This window comes from Heloderma suspectum, chromosome 4 (genome assembly GCF_057233095.1).
Source record: "Heloderma suspectum isolate Gila_16-S chromosome 4, 16-S_ref, whole genome shotgun sequence".
Taxonomy (NCBI): Eukaryota; Metazoa; Chordata; class Lepidosauria; order Squamata; family Helodermatidae; genus Heloderma; species Heloderma suspectum.
Window position 1 is genome coordinate 252,935,271 of NC_139461.1, and position 21,623 is coordinate 252,956,893.

General features: G+C 43.2%; 2 protein-coding genes across 3 annotated transcripts in view; both read right to left on the reverse strand.

The window, feature by feature from the left end:
* The window catches only part of PIGR (polymeric immunoglobulin receptor), a 65,013-nt gene extending 49,389 nt beyond the window's left edge, over positions 1-15,624 (reverse strand). For both annotated transcript variants that reach the window (XR_014790659.1, XM_084853354.1), the window contains exon 1: positions 15,467-15,624. The gene's annotated coding sequence lies outside the window, so the exon portion shown is untranslated. The remainder of the gene's footprint in view (positions 1-15,466) is intronic.
* Positions 15,625-17,220: 1,596 nt separating this feature from the next.
* The window catches only part of LOC146348526 (polymeric immunoglobulin receptor-like), a 29,504-nt gene continuing 25,101 nt past the window's right edge, over positions 17,221-21,623 (reverse strand). The window contains exon 8 of the mRNA XM_084848343.1: positions 17,221-20,551. Coding sequence (XP_084704469.1) covers positions 20,472-20,551 — 80 coding nt within the window. The 3' untranslated portion in view covers positions 17,221-20,471. The remainder of the gene's footprint in view (positions 20,552-21,623) is intronic.

Genomic DNA, 21,623 nt, shown 5'->3' on the forward strand with positions numbered 1-21,623 from the left:
ATGGCCCTGGCTTCTGTTATCTTAATGAGAGCTGATCTGTTCTTAAAACTGGCAGTGATCATGGATTCTTACAAATGCTTAGTACATATTAATATGCTGAATGTTGTAAAATTAAGTCACTGGAAGGGATCCTTTTTAACTAAGGGTAGACCAAAGGTCTTGCTAATACACTAGTGAAAGTAACACAGGCTTCTAAAGTGGAAGGTCAGAAACTACTTCTTGTTGTGTTGTGCAGTAAAGAAAAGCTAGTCTCTACCCTGAGAACCTGTCCTGAAAGTAAACCTTATAAAAATTTAATTCAATTTTATAATGAACATAATTCTTTTTTAAAAAATCACAGTTTAATAATGTGCTTCAGGGATCCAGGGAGGAGGAGGATTTTATTCATTGTTTGTTCTTGTTGTCACAGAGTGTCTTGCAATTAAGCTAAATCCCTCCTAGGTTCACAAAGCAGAAACCGGAACAATCTAAGCACCCAGTATATTCCTAGCAGTTGAAATAGTTCATTCTATTTCTGCCAAAATTAACTAACTATTAAGATTATCTATTTTATCGGGGGGGGGGGTGTGTTCTGACCAGGTTTCATGAGTCAGCTCTAATACATCAGTTTTGCAATCTACCTACATCAAATTGGGAGTATTGTGATTAATTTGCTCCCAGAGTTCTGTTTATTATGTTTTCAACTTTGACACAAAATTTGGAATGGAATTACATCCACATGCCAACAAGGATGTTGTTTTAATGATTCCAACTCCACCTGAGACTTAGCGGCTGCTAGTTCAATAGTTCAATGTGTTTGGTCAATGAGATATACTGACAAAATGTAAATAAAACCTGAATTGTGTTGGAATGAAATGATACAGAACAGAGTTAAATCTATATAAGTATGCAATGTAAGCTGACCTAGAATCAGAATTACAATTGTGAACAACTGTAAATTTATGGGAAGCTTCACCCATAAAGTACTTTGCTAAAGTACTTTGACAGGAAGCAGCAGTGAATATGTGCCATGTGTTCACACTTCATTTTGGCATAACTTGCAAAGGAGTGGGGGACTGATGCATCTCTTCTGGAGGGGAATACATGGGTTATTCCTGCTTTGGATGTCCCCACGTGGGAAATGCACAACTTCCTGTTCACATGGAGCCCACAAGCACACACTTCTTGTGTGGGTGTTTCTGTAAAGTGTGCCAAGCCACCCTGTTTTCTACCTCTTCTCTTGTCCTTTTATATCAGTGGTGTTGAACCGCTTCCAGCCCAAGGGCCAAATTCAATTTCAGAGAACCTCTCGGGGACCACATTCCAGGGGTTACGGTTAGGGTTAAGATTAGGCAAAAGCTAGTGGGGCCAAAAATGCCAAAAGTACCAAAAATACCAACATATTTTAGCTTCCTGCCACCCCCAGTAATGCAAGGATGAAGGATTCAGAGGGGAAATGGGAGAATGCCCCCCTCCAAATAGAGGAGTGATTTCTTTTTTGCAAGGTTGTCTCACAGGTTAAAATAAAATCCAATGCTGTAAAGAACAATATTGTTTAGGAACCTGGAATGTAAGATCAATGAATCAACGTAAGCTGGAGGTGGTCAAACATGAGATGACAAGATTGAACATCGACATCTTGGGAATCAGCGAACTAAAATGGACAAGCATGGGCGAATTTAATTCAGGTGACCATTATATCTACTACTATGGGCAAGAATCCCTTAGAAGAAATGGAGTAGCACTCATAGTCAACAAAAGGGTGGGAAAAGCAGTACTGGGGCACAATCTCAAAAACGATAGAATGATCTCAGTACGAATCAAAGGCAAACCATTCAACCTCACAGTAATTCAAGTCTATGCCCCAACTACTGAGGCCGAAGAAGCTGAGGTGGATTGGTTCTATCAAGACCTACAACACCTTCTAGAACTAACACCAAAAAAAGATGTCCTCTTCATCATAGGGGATTCAAATGCTAAAGCAGGAAGTCAAGAAATCACTGGGATAACAGGCAAGCATGGCCTTGGTGTACAGAATGAAGCAGGGCAAAGGCTAATAGAGTTTTGCCAAGAGAACACGCTGATCATAGCGAACACTCTTTTCCAACAGCACAAGAGGCGACTCTACACATGGACATCACCAGATGGTCAATATCGAAATCAGATTGATTATGTCCTTTGCAGCCAAAGACGGGGAAGCTCTATATGGTCAGTAAAAACAAGACCTGGAGCTGACTGTGGCTCAGATCATGAGCTTCTTATCGCAAAATTTCAGCTTAAATTGAAGAACGTAGGGAAAAACACTAAACCATTCAGGTATGACATAAATCATATCCCTTCTGAATATACAGTGGAGGTGAGGAACAGTTTTAAGGGATTAGACCTGATAGGCAGAGTGCCTGAGGAACTATGGACATAGGTCCGTAACATTGTTCAGGAGGCAGCAACTCAATCCATCCCAAAGAAAAAGAAATGTAAGAAAGCAAAGTGGCTGTCTGATGAGGCTTTACAAGTAGCTGAGGAAAGAAGGGAAGCGAAAAGCAAGGGAGAAAGGGGAAGATATACACAACTGAATGCAGAGTTCCAGAGAATAGCAAGGAGAGACAAGAAGGCCTTCTTAAATGAACAATGCAAAGAAATAAAAGAAAACAATAGAATGAGAAAGACTAGAGATCTCTTCAAGAAAATCAGAGATCTCAAGGGAACGTTTTGTGCAAAGACGGGCATGGTAAAGGACAAAGAAGGCAGGGACCTAACAGAAGCAGATGAGATTAAGAAGAGGTGGAAAGAATACACAGAAGAACTATACAGGAAAGATCTGAATGTCCCTGATAGCCATGACAGTGCGCTCACTGAACTTGAGTCGGACATCCTAGAGAGTGAAGTCAAGTGGGCCTTAGGAAGCATTACTAACAGCAAAGCTAGCCGAGATGACAGTATTCCAGCTGAGCTACTTAAGATCCTAAAAGATGATGCTGTTAAAGTGCTGCACTCTATATGCCAACACATTTGGAACACTCAACAATGGCCACAAGACTGGAAAAGGTCAGTTTACATTCCAATTCCAAAGAAGGCAGTGCCAAAGAGTGCTCAAACTACCATACAGTTGTGCTCATTTCACATGCCAGCAAGGCTATGCTCAAAATCCTACAAGCTAGGCTTCAGCAGCATGTGAACCAAGAACTACCGGAAGTACAAGCTGGGTTTCGAAGAGGCAGAGGAACTAGAGATCAAATCGCCAACATTCTCTGGATCATGGAGAAAGCAAGAGAATTCCAGAAAAACGTCTATTTCTGCTTCATTGACTACGCTAAAGCCTTTGATTGTGTGGATCACAACAAACTGCGGCAAATTCTGAAAGAGATGGGAGTACCAGACCACCTTACCTGCCTCCTGAGAAACCTGTACGAGGGTCAAGAAGCAACAGTAAGAACCGGACATGGAACAACCGATTGGTTCAAAATTGGGAAAGGAGTATGACAAGGCTGTATATTGTCACCCTGCTTATTTAATTTATATGCAGAGTACATCATGAGAAACGCCGGGTTGGATGAATCACAGGTCGGAATTAAGATTGCCGGGGGAATTATCAACAACCTTAGATACGCAGACGATACCACCCTAATGGCAGAAAGCGAAGAGGATCTAAAGAGCCTCTTGTTGAGGGTGAAAGAGGAGTGTGCCAAAGCTGGTTTGAAACTCAACATTAAAAAAACTAAGATCATGGCATCTGGCCCCATCACTTCCTGGCATATAGAAGGGGAAGAAATGGAAGCAGTGACAGATTTTACTTTCTTGGGCTCCAAGATCACCGCAGACGGTGACTGTAGCCATGAAATTAAAAGACGCTTGCTCCTTGGGAGGAAAGCTATGGCCAACCTAGACAGCATAGTAAGAAGCAGAGACATCACCTTGCCGACAAAGGTCCGTCTAATCAAAGCTATGGTTTTCCCAGTAGCAACGTATGGCTGTGAGAGCTGGACTATAAGGAAGGCTGAGCGCCGAAGAATCGATGCTTTCGAACTGTGGTGGTGCTGAAGAAGACTCTTACGAGTCCCCTGGACTGCAAGGAGGTCAAATCAGTCCATCCTAAAGGAAATCAACCCTGACTGCTCATTAGAAGGACAGATACTGAAGCTGAAGCTCAAATATTTTGGCCACCTAATGCGAAGAGAAAACTCTCTGGAAAAAACCCTGATGCTGGGAAAGATTGAAGGCAAAAGGAGAAGGGGACAGCAGAGGATGAGATGGCTAGATAGCATCACTGATGCAATGAATATGGACTTCAGCACACTCTGGGAGAGAGCGCAGGACAGGAAGGCCTGGTGTGCTATGGTCCATGGGGTCACGAAGAGTCGGACACGACTGAACGACTGAACAACAACAACTCACATGTGCAGAGGGAGAAAACAGGTGGCTATTGCATTGCTCTTCTCCTTCCTCCTGGAAAACAGAGGAAACTGAGGCTGGATCTACACATAGCAGTTTTACCGTTATCATACTGCAGTGATAACTATTGGTGTCTACTGGTGTCATGAGCACCAACAGTTATCATTGCAGTATGATAACGGTAAAACTGCTATGTGTAGATTCAGCCTTGATTTTGCGGCAGTACAGTACAGATGCTCTAGCTTGGAGGTAGGCAACGTGGTGCCTGCAGGTACCAATGTGCTCCTGGACACCTTTGTTGGTGCCCACCACAGTGCCCTACTCCCCACCCCCTTCTGATGTGTGTGTGTGTTTTACTAGCAGCTGGGACTACTTCAAAGGAAAGTGAGGGACTCCTGCTGCTGCCATCTTCATTTCCCACGAATGTCTCTGGGCAGCCTGTGAGGCTCAGAGACATTCATGTGATGCAGGTAGACATAGATTTCAAAGATTTCATAGAATCATAGGGCTGGAAGGGACCTACAAGACCATCCAGTCCAACCCCCTGCTCAGTGCAGGAAGCCTGATTCCCAGGCAGTTCCCCATCCAAGTACTAACCAGGGCTGACCCTGCTTAGCTTCCCTTTGCAGCATTTCCAGCCACCAAGAAAAGGTCACCGCTGTCTGGTAAGCGGCGGGGTGGTGGGGGACAACTAAAAAGAGCAACTAGGGAATGGGGTGGGGGGTTCGAAGGTAAACCAGTACAGGATCAGGGAAGCCAGCAGGGGCCTAGGGCAGCCAGCTGGGTGCAACCTGGGAGACTAGGGAGAGTGTGTGCTTGATGTCTGAATGGATGGGGTTGTATGTGGGTAGAAAGAGACAAGTGGAGAGAAATGTTTTAGGAGTGATCCAGAGAGAGGAAGATTTTGGAGCGATCCTGAAAGAAAGTTTGTGATTTTGTGTGTGCTTGCAGTGAGTGGGAGAAGGGGTGTGTGTGTGAATGGATGCGGGGTGAGGTATGCAAGTGAAAGAGTGCATGTGTGTATGGTGATTATCCACAGTGACTCCATGAGTGTGTGTGTGTGTTGGTATGGATGGTGATCCAGAGTGACAGAGAAAAGGGGAATGAATTCACTGATGGGAATAGAGAGAAAAGTGTTTGCCTTCTGTGAAATAGGTTTCTGTTGGCATAGAAAATGTAGATTCAATGTAGTGGTTTTGTGTGTTGGAGCTCAGACCCCACCGCTGCCTTCTGTTCCATCTTTTGGGCAGGTTACTTGTCCTTTGTGACTAGCCATGCCTCCCAAGGCAGCATTTTGTGGTGGCGTCCAAGATAGTTTCACATTGCCAAATGTACCAGCAGGTCCAAAAAAGTTGCCTACCCCTGCTCTCAGTCTCTTCTTTACTTCTACACAATTGCTTGAGTGGCAGAGAGAGTGTGTGACCTCTTACTTCTAAGTAAGCTGGATTTTTGTATTATGTTGCTTCTCACTGTTGCTTCTAAGTAGACATGCAAGGGGTAGTTTTGGAGATGCTCTGTGTACATGCAAAAGGACTGGTTTTGGATATGGTCATAACTTGCTGCTGGGTTCCAAAGACTGCTTTTTTGTGTAGCTCTGAGCATGGGTGTTGTTATAGTGAGGTACACCACAGCATGTGCCCTGAATCTTTCGAACTGCCCCACTGACATCATCTGCCTTAATACAGGCCTGCCTCTTCCCTCTGAGCTCAGTCAGTGGCCTTGTGGTGACCAGGAGACCTTAAGGCTCACTCCCTTAGCAGACCAACTGAGGGTGTAGCATGAAGGCAGAAGCCTTCTGAACTATAAACTATAAACTACACTGCCACCTTTCCTTCCACAGTCTGCTCACCCTCTCCCTACCTTTCTTCTCTTACATGCCCACTGCTGGGTGCTTGTTTGCAAAGAAGGTTTGAAGATAGAGGAGGAAAGACAGGAAGATGTCCCTGTGAAATATTGGTATTTCACACAGCTTATGATTTAACTGCCCCAAACTGGAACTTTTGGCTTCTGTGGAAGCTCACTGGCTTCAGCCCAGAAAAATATTTAATTAGCTTCCACAAACCTCTTTTTCCCCTCCCCCCTTTATCTTCTCCCACAGGGCTGTAGGCAGCAGATTATGCTAAAAGGAGGATTAGGACATTATGTTCCATGAAGTGCTGGGGAAGCTTCATGAAGAGTGCTTAATGCCTCTGCAAGCATGTGCAGGGCTTTTTCAATAAACTTTATGGTTTAAAAAGCAAGAAAAAGCCCTCAGCCACCTTTTCATTCATGCATGCATGCATGCATTATTATTTCTATACTGCCCAATTGCCAAAGCTCTCTGGGTGGTTCACAAAAATGTAAACCCCAAATACAACTTAATAAAAATATAATTCAGTCACCTCACCTCATAATATTCATTAAGATACGTGCAATCCTCTCACCTTCTCCACCTTCTCCCCAAATTCCTCTGAAGTGCTACCCCACTGAAAGGAGCCACTTGGCTTGAGAAATTCTATCTGCCACCTCCATTTACAATCACCATTCTTCTTTTCCTCTTCTTCCCTCCCCTATTGTGGTCTTTATTTCTCATCTTTATTCCATCTAGAGCAGGAATCCTCAACCTTTGGTGCCTGTGAGCACATTTGGCATTTTGAAAATGTGCCCTAGGCACCAGCACAAACTGGCCACTGTATGAGGTGGGGGAGAAAGCACAAAAATGTTGGAAGTGCCCCCCCACTTATCTATGTGTGTGTACATGAATGTGCACACTCTGTGTGTGCTTCTCACCCTGGCTTCCTGCTCTACCTCTTCTTACTTTATCTTCCTTCCCTCCCCCTGACCTCTCTCTCTTTCTCTCTCCTCTGGCTCCCCCCTCCTCCCTCCCTCACATTCCCACTCTCATCCAGGTGAATGGAACCATTAATTGAGACAATCTACATTACAACTTTAAACTGGTTTCAAATCGGTTGATCTAAAGGGATCTTGCAGTTTCATGAGGGTACTGAGAATTCTTTGCTAGAGACCCCTGTCCACTGCCCAAGCGGCCCCTCTTCCTACAGCTACAATTCCCAGAATTCCTGTATTTGGTAGCCATAGGGCCAATCTAAACTTACGGGTTTTTTCGCTTCCAATGAGGTTGTACCGCACGTCTTTCACACTACGTAGTGCCCGCCTCGAATTGGAACTGGAATTTCCCACTTCCGTGCTCCCGCTTTCAATACCCTGATATCCCAGTATTTCCCCTTAATGTGCTCTGATTGTCCGCCTTCGCTACCGTATCTGGTAGTAGTCCCCTCCCCTGCCTGTCCATTTACAGCGGTATTTGTATTTCCCTCCTGTTAGACGCGACACTATTTGAGTTCCCCTTATTTTTGCCGTCTTAGTCTACATAAATGTTTACGTAGACTAAGATGTGCCAAAATAAGGAACGCAAATGGCGGCGCCCATGGGTGCCGCCATTTGCGTATGCACGTGTTTTTTTTTCTTTTAAATCCGCTGTGATAGGCTACATAAACATTTACGTAGCCTATCACGGTTTTTTTAAAAAAATCTAGCCGTGATAGGCTACGTAAATCTTTACGTAGCCTATCACGTTTTTTTGTGGGTTTTTTTGTTTTTTACTGGAAATGGCGGTGGCGGCAGCTGGTCGGAAGACTGGCTGTTGCAGCCGCTGCCGCCGCACCACCGCTGAACCGCCGCCGGAGCCGCTGCCGCCAGGAAAATCCGCCCAAGGTAAGTCCCGTCCCGGGGAGGGCGGGGGGGTGGCAGACCATTCCGCCACCGATTTCAGGGGGCCGAATGTGCTGGCATTCGGCCTCCCTGAGATTCGTGGCAGAATTCTCTGACATCCCTACACTCAGTGTTTCCTCAGCAACAAGCAAAGGGCTGGATGTGTGCGCACTTGTCTGATCTCAGAAGCTAAGCAGGGTCAGCCCTGGTCAGTAGTTGGATGGGCAACTGCCTAAGAATCAGGCTTCCTGCACTGAGCAGGGGGTTGTTCTATCCCTTCAAATGAGACTAAGTTTTACCCCCTCCTATCCCCAGCTCCGGATTATTTTTTTTTAATTAAGGCATTATCTTCGAAGAATCGTGGCTTCTCTGTGATGTTTTTTATCTAATTGAGGCATGATCTTCGAAGATTCAAAGCTATGAAGCTTCACAGCTTCGAATCTTCGAAGATCATGCCTGAATTAGGGGAAAAAAACATCGCGGGGAAGCCACGATTCTTCGAAGATAACGCCTTGATTACAAAAAAAATCCGAAGTGGGGGATAGAAGAGGGTAAAACTTAGCAGGAAGCCTGATTCCCAGGTGGTCACCCATCCAATTACTGACCAGGGCTGACTCTGTCTAGCTTCCGAGATCAGACAAGCACACACACATCCAGCCCTTTGCTTGTTGCTGAGGAAACATTGAGTGCTGAAGAAGCTATGCGATCAGTAGCCGGAAGATGACATCGGGCCGTCGAGAGCTGTGAGTGTGGTGGGCATGGAATCAGCAGAAACAGGAAGAGTTTCTGATCCTCCAATGGGAGCCTCCATCTTTAAGAGCAGGAAGACAGCACAGCGTTTGAGTGTGAACCGAGCTCGTGAATTTGATGAAGCATTGCAACGGGGAAAATGGGTGAGTGTGGATAATCACGTTTTAATGCGAGAGCATTTAACCCGACGGGACACCGAATTCATTGTGATGGCGAGTGCAATGTAGATTGGCCGGTAATCACTAAAATCAGGTTTGAAACCAGTTTAAAATTGTAATGTAGATTGCCCCTCTCTGTTAATTTGCATGGAGTGAGAAAATTGGCTGAAAATTGGTCCTGGACCCTGTTGCCCCAAGTGTCCTTGGTAGGAGTGGGCCTTGCCCCCCTGCACAGCCATTTCTAGACAATGAGGACTCCCCCCTCCCCTGAATACAAGTGAATGGAGGAATAGCTCCATTCACTTGAAAAGGGGAGAAACTAGCTTGGTGGGTGTCTCAGCCTGGCCTTGTGGGCTCAGTGGTGCCCAGAGGCGCTACACTGGAGACCCTAGATCTAGAGCAAGTCTTGGGGAATTCTCAAACGGGGAGCACAGAAACATAAGAAGCTGCCTTATACTGTCAGACCATTGGTCCATCTAGCCCAGTATTGCCAACACTGACTGACAGCAGTGGCTCTCCAGGGTTTCAGGGCCCGATGTCATCTTCCGGCTACTGATCGCATAGCTTCCTCAGCACTCAATGTTTCCTCAGCAAGAAGCAAAGGGCTGGATGTGTGTGTGTTTGTCTGATCTCGTAAAGCTAAACAGGGTCAGCCCCGATCAGTATTTGGATGGGTGACCACCTGGGAATCAGGCTTCCTGCTAAGTTTTACCCCCTCCTATTCCCCACTCCGGATTTTTTTTTAATCAAGGCGTTATCTTTGAAGAATCGTGGCTTCCCCTGCCCTACCTGGAGATGCCGGGGATTGAACCTGGCACCTTCTGTATGCAAAGCTATGACCACCGAACTATGGAAGGTGATGGGTAAGAGAAATTCTGAACCGTATTTGACTTTATACAAATGGACAAGAGGATTTGTGTTGTTTTTTCCTTCTCCTCCTTCAACTCTTTGACGAAGGTGGGTTCACATGGTTGGAGAGGGAGGAATCTGGGGATATTTTGTTTGTCAGTTGACATTATCCCGCAATTGAATGATAAGCATTAATAAAAACAGGAGTTAATTGAGGTAAGTAAATACTGCTCATTTATTCGATCTTATGTATGTCTACTCAGTGGAAAGTCCAATTGTCTTCAATGGGGCTTACTCCTAGGAAAGTGTACATGGAATTCCAGCCCAAGTTACTTTTCTGGGGAGGTTTGCATTTTCCCCAGAAATAAGTCCTGAGTTGTGAGTGTGGTCCTGCAGGCTTAATAAATTTCCCATCCCATTCAACTCACTGATTTGGCTACCCTTTCAGCCCAGTTCTGTGCACGTTTTGCCATTTCTGTTTGTTTTTGCATGGATTCTAGCTTCATTGGTGAGGAAAAGGCACTTGGTACATGGTCAAAGGTACTTTCTCCTTAATTTAGCTGTAGTATTGAAAACAGACTCCTTGACTGAATCCTGGTGAAGTCATGGCACCAATTAAGTTATGAGCAAGTGTTTGCACATAAAGTGGAGGAGGTAGAGGAAACTTGCAAAAAATAAAAACAAAACATCAGTTTTTATGAAGAGTTGCTAGAGGGTGGGAAAATGAGGAGGAATTATTGTGTGGAAAGGAACAGAATGTATGTGATCCGGTTGTTGTTTTCTTGCAACAGGCATGGGCAGTGCGTACTTTTTTTTTAATGGAAATGCTGAGGTTTTAACCTCTTGTGGAATATATATTCCATCACTATGAAGTGTGTGGGGAGGGAGAGGCTGTAATTACTCAGTGATAATACAGAGAGAAAAGCATTCTGCATATGCTCAGAGGCACTCTTTCTTTCACTGTCATTTTTGCTAACAGTGGTGAAATGTAAATAAATTCAAGTCATTCTAAATTTGCATGCATTAGCACATGCACATTGCTGCCGCAGGCCTGTGCCCTGGATGATAGCAACGATCCTACCTAGCAATGCCTCTTGTTCTGAAGAGATCATTGGTAGTAGTAGTATTTTGTTTTTGTGTGGCTTTGTCAATTTCCCCCACTGTTTTGCACTCATGATCTTAGTCACTTGATTCAGTTTCCTTCTCTGTGCAGTGTGGGTTGTTGCTGAAACAGATGATGTGGCTCTGAAGCTGTGCTTTCATGTGGCTGTGTGGATCTCTCTCTCTGTCACACACACACACACACACACACACACATGCACGTTCTGCACACTTACTCTTTGTGTGTCTCAGTTTCCCCTTTCTGGGCTGGCTGCTGGGGATTCAAAAGACTACTCCACCTATGGTGACCCCTTGGCTCTGCCCCATCAAACCCAGCGAGCACCGGGCTGAATGCCTGAATGAGGCTTGTGCGTCTGTGCAAAGAGAAAGAAAGGATCCGCAGCCAGGAGGACTGGGGAGGTTTCAGGCTAACATCCTTCACTCCCTCAGGCTTCCCATTAAAAATGAGCCAAACAGGTAAGTCAGGCTACACCCCAGGCAGTTCTACTGTCCCAGTCAGCTAACATCCTGTTGCCCTTTTTCTGAACCCCATGAGCCCATCAATTCACACACTGAGTTGCTGCACATGCAGGCTTTGCTATTCACTTCAATGGCAGCTGCTTCCTGACTGAAGTGAAAGAGAACCCTTATGGATGGTGTGGTTGTATGTGTGCATTGAAGCATCCACAGCAGATGTCTGGATCAGGGTGTCTACATTTACATACCTGTATCATGTAAATGGCACAATTAAATGAGTTTGTATGCTAAGTGCACAGAGAAAAAAATGAGCCGTCCAAAAAGGTAGCCTCATGCTGAGAAGCACCTACTCAGACTTCCAGTGAACATGTGGAAGGGGGAGCAGGACTGTGCATGCTGCCCACTTTCCTGACCTCTATGCATTGATTTGACAGTCTGAACCTACACACATACACCTACATGTGCATACGGCTCTCTGCCCATGCAACTGGGAAGCTAGCTTTGTATGCATGTAGGCTCAATGCAGGTCTTCCAATAAAAGTGCCCTGGCCAGGGACAGGGCCTGGTGCTGTGATCCTCCCCTGTGTTCAGTAAACACAGGTTGGACATCTGAAAGGGACCACAGCAGATGCATTGCAGTAGAACCTCCATGCTACGTAACAGTTTGGGAACAAGGAAACTCCTGATTCATGCAGTGCTTCTTGCAGTCATAATATCTATATTGTGTCCTCTGCATGCATTGGATGAGGTAGGCTGTGTTTAGTGGACGACACTCCTAAAGCTTTATACCAATAAAGGGGAAAGCTCATGCCACAAACCAGTTCCATGAGCCCTTTTTACAACCACAGAGCACTTTCACATTTTAAAGTCATCATAAGGTGGCTTTCACTCATTATTTGCATGGATCATGTGTTTTTCTGCTGCATGATAAAGTCAAGTGATAGCACATCTCAAGAACTGCTTGGGATATGCAATAAATTACCATGTGTGCTGAAGTGTTCTGCTTAGAATTATTGGTCATACAGTGTGCTTTGTACTTGAGTACAAAGAATGGCTCCTTGTTGGTGAGTCATCTAATTTATGAACTAACCTAAAAGAACTAATGTTGTATCTGCATTCTCAAAAAGGAATAAAGCTGGTTCAAATAACTGGCCAAATGAAGCTTAACTCACTGTTACCCTTAAATTGTTACTGGGCACGTTTAGCCTTGAGAAGAGAAGACTGAGGGGAGATATGACAGCGCTCTTCAAGTACTTGAAAGGTTGTCACAGAGAGGAAGGCCAGGATCTCTTCTCGATCATCCCAGAGTGCAGGACATGGAATAATGGGCTCAAGTTACAGGAAGCCAGATTCCGGCTGAATATCAGGAAAAACTTCCTGACTGATAGAGCAATACGACAATGGACCCAATTACCTAGGGAGGTAGTGGGCTCTCCCACACTGGAGGCATTCAAGATGAGGCTGGACAGCCATCTGTCAGGGATGCTCTGACTTGGATTCCTGCATTGAGCAGGGGGTTGAACTCGATGGCCTTGTAGGCCCCTTCCAACCCTACTATTCTATGATTCTATGAAATATTTCTAAGGCCACGGAAAGAAGGATGAAAGATATGGAAGAAAACAGTAAAGTTAATTTTATAAAGAGAAGTAGTTTGCAATATATATTACAATTTAAACAACAACAAAAACATATTAATGAGCTCAAAACATTGGTTGCCTCCTGTCACACTTATAGCTAAGATGTAAAGGAGGGTAGTTAAACTTTAGAACAGAGAAGAAAATTGGGAATGGGCCTTTTGGAAAATACTTTGCCTCTTTCCTCCTCACTCTGAGATTTAATACTTTCCTTCAGTGATCCTGAGAATGCCAAGACCTGGCAATCATTGTTAAAAGTTAATCATGGCTGATGAATTTGATACCCCTCTTTTGGACAAAACATTTAGATTTGGAGACAAAAGAAGTAGATCAATTTAAACAGGACAGCTGTTTAAAGGAAATTTGCCACCTCGGTTGTGGTCCATTGATGTCAGGAAAGGTTTCCCCCTTTTGTCAGGGCACCAGTCACTGCCATAGATAAATATAGTATGTTGGGTGAATTGTGCCTAATAAAAATTCCTTTATGAAGGCTTGGTGGACCCTGGGCCAGTCACCATCTCTCAGCCGAATCTACCTCACAGGGTTGTTGGAGGAATAAAATAGGGGGTGGGGAAAGAAACATGTAGCCTCAGCCTTCTTGGAGGATAGGTCAGGTGCTATATAAATGTATACATAAATAAGATTGATGGGCAGGTTTAGCTTATGTTCAGGGTTTGAATGATTGCCACATTTGGCGTCCAGATGGATTTCCCCCCCTCGGGTTATGCTGGTTAACGACTGCAGCCCTATTCAGGTCCCCCACAGCAACTACAGTAGTGTGAGGGGAGGGAGCAGGGCTGTGCTCACTGGCCTCACTTCCTTTGCCACATCCCTGTCACCATATCTTTGGAAAGGGAATGTCTGAAACAGGGACCCTGCTCTATCCATGTCAGCTCCCTGTGTGGTTTAGAACACTGTGTGATCAGGCTTCTAAACTGCATCAGGAACTTATCTGTGCAGAGCAGGCTGTCTGCTTCAGATGTTCCCCCTCCAACATGTGGAAGGTTGCATGGCCAAGGGACAAGGACCCTGGTCTTTGTTTTGTCTCCACCTGGCATATGGCTTGGCTTGTTACATGAGGTACCTGCAGCCACTTTTTCTGCATGCATCTTTCTGTGCAATGCACTGTGCAATGCAACTGCTTGAGGCAACTGTAGTTTGTATTGGATGGGTTGATCCATGTGGAGCTACAGAGGTGATCTTGCTTCACATCAAGGAAGACCATTAGATGGCTATTTATTTATTTATAATTATTTTTAGGCTGCCTTTAATGGTAGAGCCATAAAGGGGCCTTTAGTCCCTTCCAACACCTTACGTTTTTGCTGAGTTTTCACACCTAAAGCTATTGCTGTTAAGCACAATTTCAAGGAGGATTCTTCAAGTCCTGTTCTGGCAAAATATCTTAGGAATTTCAAAGTAAGCTAAGATAATTTTGAAAACTAGTTACATTTGTTCAGATGGATTTCACACATCCTTCAATTTCTGTTGAATTACCTGGCAGGGGAGATACTGTGATCATGAATTCCACTTACAGCAGAATTCAAAGAGAATTTAGAGGTTGTTGCTCAGGCAAAACAAAAACAAAAAACCTTCTGATAAATTCCAAGGGTTATAGAAGCTCCTTCCGCCATCATAAAGTGATGCTTTACCTTCCCCAACATGGTGCCCTTTAGATGTGTTGAACTACAGCTCCCATCATCCCCAGCCAGTGCAGCCATTTGACCTGTTGGCTCGGGATACTGGGAATTGGAGTCAAACCCATCTGGTGGGTATTGAGTTGGACAAGGCTGCTGTACAGCAACAGCAGGGCACTCTTCCCTTAACCTCAATAGACCCTTGCCGCCAGCAGCTGAGTGGTGTTTTTAGCCATTCCCCACACTCACAGACAAATATACAATGAAATAATAAATAAACAATGGATCCATTAAGATTCCATACAAATCTCTTATCTGTCTAACAAGCCATCTGTTCTTTAACACCTGTTTTTAAAATATTCACCTTGGCTGAATTCTTAAGTCTACTTACCAGAAGCATGTTACCTCAAAATCAGAGGGACTTACCTCAGGTAAACATAGCTAAAAGTGATTGCGGTATTTGTATAAAATGTATCCTACACCTGGTGACTGAATATGCTGCCACAGCCCCTTGATAAACTGCATGGTTTAGAATGGTTGCTATAGAAAATGCTCAAAATCATTGCAGATAATATCTTTGGAACAATCCTAAAGTCCTTGGTATACCTACAGGTGGATCCTCTCTAAAAAATCATTAAATATGGGGTCTAAGCTTATAGAGTCTGGAAGTCAACATTTCCCTTGTCCCTATTTGTGGGGTGGGGGGTGTTCTTGTTTTGCCAACCCACATTAGAAATGCAGCAATATAATTTTATCTATGGAATAGTAAAGGCGCATTACTCACGCTCCTGTTTAATTAGTTGTGCAGAGTAGGCCACTGGTGCAAATTCTCCTTGTTTCGTCTCTATAATCTTCCTAGTATGTCAGAAATCTGACACCTGGACACGTCCCTCTGCGTGGCTGTTTGTCCCTGGTCTCCCTAAGTACAGCTGGCACAACACTGGATTCCACAAGAACTGAAAGTGTTTAAAGACCTCCTCTTAGCTCCAGCCCTGTACATCCATCCACCTGTTGAGATTTCTTAAAGGAATATCATCCCACCAAATGCACACAGCTATATCATTATCACTTGTATATAATCTACACTGCACTTATATGTAGGGTCTGTGATTTGGGCCATTTTTACTGTTTCAGAAGTGCTCTAATAATTACAGTAGTGAATATTAATAAGGAATTGCTAAGCAAATGGAATCTTTCAGGGTAAAGTTTGTGACTGTCATTATGAGCAATGTGGACCCTGGGACACAGTGTGGCCCCAACTTTATGTGATCAGAATTCACTTGAGGCAGGAATTTGGGGCAGGGGTCTGAAGCTCCACTTCCCCAAATGCAGAAGGACTGGCTTACCACCTTTGGAAGTAAGTGAAGTTATACACATTGCCATCTAAACAGGGGGACCAACGAAGATCATTAAGTACAAATTCTAAAACAGTGGAAGCCGGTGACTCCAATGTCAGTGGGGTGGTGAATCCACTACAGGTTTCAGTCAGAACTCTAAAGAAGATCCCACACCTTGGATAGCACCTGTAGAGTTCTGATTAGGAATGTCAGAGAAATCCACAACAGAATAAAATGAGCTTGGATTTTCATGAATCTGACCAGTGGATTCTGCCGCAGACCAGCGTTTCCCATTAGGTGGAGTCTGTGGACTTGCGGACCATTTTCCAACTTTCCCAAATTCTGTGCAAATTTCATTGTAGAAAAATATGCAAAATTAAAAAACCGGCCAAAAATGCGCATTTCCCCCATAAGCTAAAGCATGAAAATGTGCATTTGGGCGGGATTTGGGCATTTTTGCACACGCAAATTTTTGTAAATGTGCATTTGAGCAAATGCGGAAATAAAAAAAATCCAGTTCCACTGATAGGTGGACGACAGAATGAAAGGCACCTGACAATCCACGAAACACAGACAGAACAGATTTTACACAATCCATACACAATCCCTAGTTCTGACTGAAACCCAGAGCAGATTCACCACCCCATTGACATTGAAGCCAGCAGCCTCCACTGGTCTCACACTACCTGATTGCACCGCTGGACTTGATCTATGTACTTGTTAACACCCACTGAATATATTTAAAAAGTGCCGTTTCCTCTAAATTTATATATTTATTTATAATCAACATTACATTTATGCCCAAACAATCAGCCCAAAATACATTTTAGAGCTTTTCCAGACTTCCTTCCTGCCCTGTTAATCTTTTGTTAAAGGAGATCAATGTTTGTTTGGAAAATATATACTCCATCCTATCAGCTTATCTCAGGGTAGCTTACAGTCAAATAACAATCTTTAAAATTTTAGTCAAAGCACCACTTCATCTGCAAGTACAGAACACTTCCCCAGCACACAACAAAGCACAAGATGCTTTCAATGGGGAAAAATGCATTTTTCCCCAGTTTGGGCATCAGTTGCAACATCGGGTGCTGTGTGGAATATGGTTGTGTAACCGTCATGGCCAAACATTTGATAGTGCCTGTGTAACCACTAGCAAAGAGTGCGGTGGCGACTTCTATGCCCCCTACTTAGGACATTTTTTGAATTTTTAAAGTTTAATATTGTTTGTCATTAACAGTACTGCAGAGGCAAAAACTGAAGTGAAGACATTTAACATGACAGTCCATTTAACATGACATTTAACATGACAGTACAAAAGCAGCAGCTGCATTTGGGTGGTTCAAAGCTTATTGCGATATGCGCACCCACAGTTCTTCTCTACCTCTTTTGGCTATTCTTTCCTGTATTTTATTTCTACACCTTGTGGCTATTATTGGTGCCATGCTTGACAGTGTCCTGAGCCCAAATGAAACATTGGGCCAATTCTGATTCAATGCCATCTAATAGAGGACACTATTCTGGAAGTGCATGTATCACTTGGGGTGACCAAAGCACATTATGGGATTCATACTCCCAGTCCCGTATTTGTAATTGTCACCTGGGGTCATCATGCAATAAGAAGTGTTGCACAAAACAATGGTTTTGAATGGAGATAATTATTGTTTATCTTGAAGGGGGACAGTCCCCTAATCTTGGAGATCTATGATATGGGATAGTCCAATGCTTATTTTGGGGTGCAGGGACATATAAGCTTTAGGATTTTTTATGTTTACTGATGGAACTTTGTTTTGATCATTTACACAACTAAGATATTGGCTACTGGGAACCAACTTCAACATTATATAAATTGCTGAAATGTCAGGGTTCTGAGAAGGTACACACCAATTTAAGAGTGATATCAACAATGGCAACACAACAAAAGGCACTTTCAGCAGGCTCTAACCCAAGTTGTTATTCAGGTTAGGGAATGAAACGGTGGTGCAATCCTGAATAGTTACTGGGGGGGGGGGTCCAAAATGAAGTCAATAATTTACAGCCCTCTGACTAGGTGGCTCTGGAAACTTGATACCTGGACTTCCGCCTCTCTCATTGTTTGATTTTACAAAGAAGAAGAACCTGATGGACAAGGATTTTCTGAAACAGAAACTAAAGTTTCTCCTTAGTTAAATTCATTCCTCAAACAAGCATCAATTCAGTTTACAATAATATAAGCGAGATCTTGATACTTCTAGCTGAAGACAGAAAAGGTGCCACACAGACTATATCATGCTTTCTTTCTGATAGTTAAGATTCACTTTTCATGAAGCAGATCTTGTCTTTATTAAACATACAAAAGATTTTCACCACCCATCCAGCATTGAATGAGAAATATTTCAGAGCTAAAGTTATATCACTCTTCCTTTCTAATACACAGCTTATCTAGATATTGCTCATTATCTTCTCTACTGTACACAGATTACATGGAGAGGGGGGACCTTTAAGGTTGCTGCTATACAAATGTCTAAACCTGAAACCCATGGAAACAAGGAAATGCAAGCAATTGTCATCTGTTTAATAATCACCATTGCACGCTGTCTATGGTTGATGCATGGTGCCATTGGTCAGAGAGTTACTAGCTTGATTGTGAACAAAGCTCAGTTACTGGCTGCATTTCTTGACAATCATCTCCTAGTTTCTTAAACAATTCAGATTTTACTATTTGTACAGAAAGCTGCTCTATTACATTTAGTGGGGGGAAATCAAACTTCCCTATTTGGGACATTGAAACGGCCTGAAAAATATCCAAAACATACAGGATGCTCATGCATACAATGAATGCACATTTCCCCCATGTATGGGGAATATTATGACAGTATCCAGTGCTGCACTACCACTAACATAAATGACGTTGTGCTACTGTAAACGATCTCTAGCGAAATGCCAATACTGCTTGCTGCCACAACAAGTTTTCTGAGAAAACCCATTGTGCTAGCAAGTGATATTGACGTTGCACTAGAGATAGTTAACTCTAGCGCAATGTCATTTACATTAGCAATAGTGCAGTGTTGGATACTACCCTATGGAAACATATTGATCACATTCAGTCTCACACTAAGCCATAGCTTAGTGCTACATGAAAAAGCAGGAATGAACCACTTCTTCCCTGCCCCCTCCTACTTTCATGTGGCCAGAAGGAAGAGTTTGGAAGCATTTGTTTCTGATTTTGCTTAACCACATTGTGTCATGTTGTCTGGACCAACAAATGGTGATTAACAATCATTATGATTTGTTTGAAACAACTAAAGGAAACTCCTTCTGTTGGAGGAAGGAAACCTTTGAATCTAACCCAATATTTATTATTTATTTACAGTATTTCTTACCCTTCCTTTTAGTCCCAGTGGTCACTCCCACGGGTGGCTTACAAAAGTTATATTAAAAATAGAAGAAAAAGTAAACCATTAAAATGTTTCTTAAAAAAACCCCAAACAAATGCATAGAACAGTAGCATTAAAAACAAAACTCAACACTGGGTGTTCTTCAAAAACACCTTACAGCAGCAGCATAATATCAGTTTGCCCTGGTATTATTCTGACTTACTGCCTCATTTATTATAGGGCAAGTGCAAGTATATAGTAAATTGTTACTGTATCACCCTTAGAACAATTTCCAGTGTTCCTTTCAGCAATTTCAGAGAACATTGGCCTTAAAAAAGGATGCTGAGATATTGTTTAACTCCAAAACATGCCTTCAAATATTCACTTTTTAAAAAAACAGAACACTTTAGAAAATGGTGACATCCTAGGAAGAATACTTTGGTAAATGCAATTCATCCAAAACCAATTCATAAATCACACAGCAATTTTACAACATTTGTTTCATACACTGTTATTTGCCATCCTGGAGAAAATCCATCTTCAGTGGTTTTATCTGATGTAATGTACACCAGTTCTCACCATTTGCATTTTAGCAACATTTGAAACTGATATGGCCAAATCACTTTGTGGACATCTTACTATATACAAAAACAATGTGTAAAGCAGACCGCAAAAGCCAGGATCTCGAGAGTGTTGAGGTTTCACTGGGCAAGCCTTGACCAGTGAAATTTTTGACATTTGTTTTCCTTTATGCAGACCCTCATGCCATGTCACAAACAGCTTTTGAAGCTTCCCTCAGTTTATAAAGGATTGGGCCATGTGGCATAAATGGCTGCTGTTCAAGACACACACAAGTCCAAAGTCCCCTTGGGTGCACACAGAACTAGCCTTTGTGCAGTTGTTTGGATCCTGGCTATTATTTTTAAGAAAACAAGTGCTCTACCTCATTTTGTATTTCTGATCCAAATTAATGACTGATGTGCTAAAATACTGGGGTGGGGGGAATGTGGTGCGGGATGGTCCACCTGTACAGCTGTAGAATTTATGGCATCATGATGTCTGTCTTTGAAAAATCTCTATTTAATACATGCAAATTGATTTAGACATCATTTTCTCTTGAGTCTTCAGAGTTTGGCACCTGGTTGACCAAACAATAGACAGATGCAACTGGGGCCTTTACTAAAAGAGAGAGAGAGAGAGAGAGAAATTATCAGATGGGTTTCATTGTTTGGAACTGCTTTTGAATCCCTATTTTTAAAGCACTTGAAAGTGAAAACAGAACGACTTGATCACCACTACCTCTGCCGCACAAAACAATATACTTAAAAAACAACTTAATCCTCATTTTTTCCCCCTGAAGCTCTAGGTTCTAAATATATTATAGATCAATGTCAGTAGGTTCACTTATTTTATTCAGTAGTTTCCATATGATCCATATACAGTAGGCTCCTTCACACAAGGCTTTTTATCCTGCAGTTTACTGAGGCTTCTGCTTCTGGATTCTTTGCAGGATTAAGATCAGCTCCCTTACATGGGCTGCTTTCTCAGGGCTGTCTTTCTTGGCAAGTTCTTGCAGCCTATTTGCCACCTTCTCAGAATTTGCTGCCTCTCTCTGCTTGGTCTAGGAATTGGGGGCAGGGCAGGAGAAAATGTTGAGAGGGGGGATGCTTTGTCAGAATTTGCTATGCTTTCATCCTGCTGACTCCACTGAGGTAGCAAAGAGGGCACCGCAATTTACCCAGTCAGAGAGGACCACCCAGAATATGTAACATCAACTCCATATTACATGTTTATCCTGCCATTCTTCTGAAGAGCTTAGAGCAGCATACATGTCTCCTTCTATTATAGAAAATTTTTGCAAGGTAGCTTAGGCAGAGGAGAGAGAGGAGTGAGGGGGGCAGGGGGGGGGAAACCAGAGTATCTTCCCTTCTTCCATGATGGAGTAGCTTATCATATGGAACCACCCTATATTTACCTCATGATGCTGTGGTTATAGCAGAACTGTGCAATTTCACATGGCCATTCAAGCGGATTTACATTTATATAATGCATTATCTCTGTTCTTTTAAAAGGCAGGATAAAGGTCAAAACCCGCAGGAGATGTCCTGGAGGTTGACGACATAGTGTAAAGGACCTGCAAACTTCCATGAGTGACCAATCACGAGCGTACAACAAAAGCCCCATATGAAGGAGCCCAGTGATTCCAATCTTGAGCATTCCAAACCCACAGAAAACTTTAATAGCTTTTAAG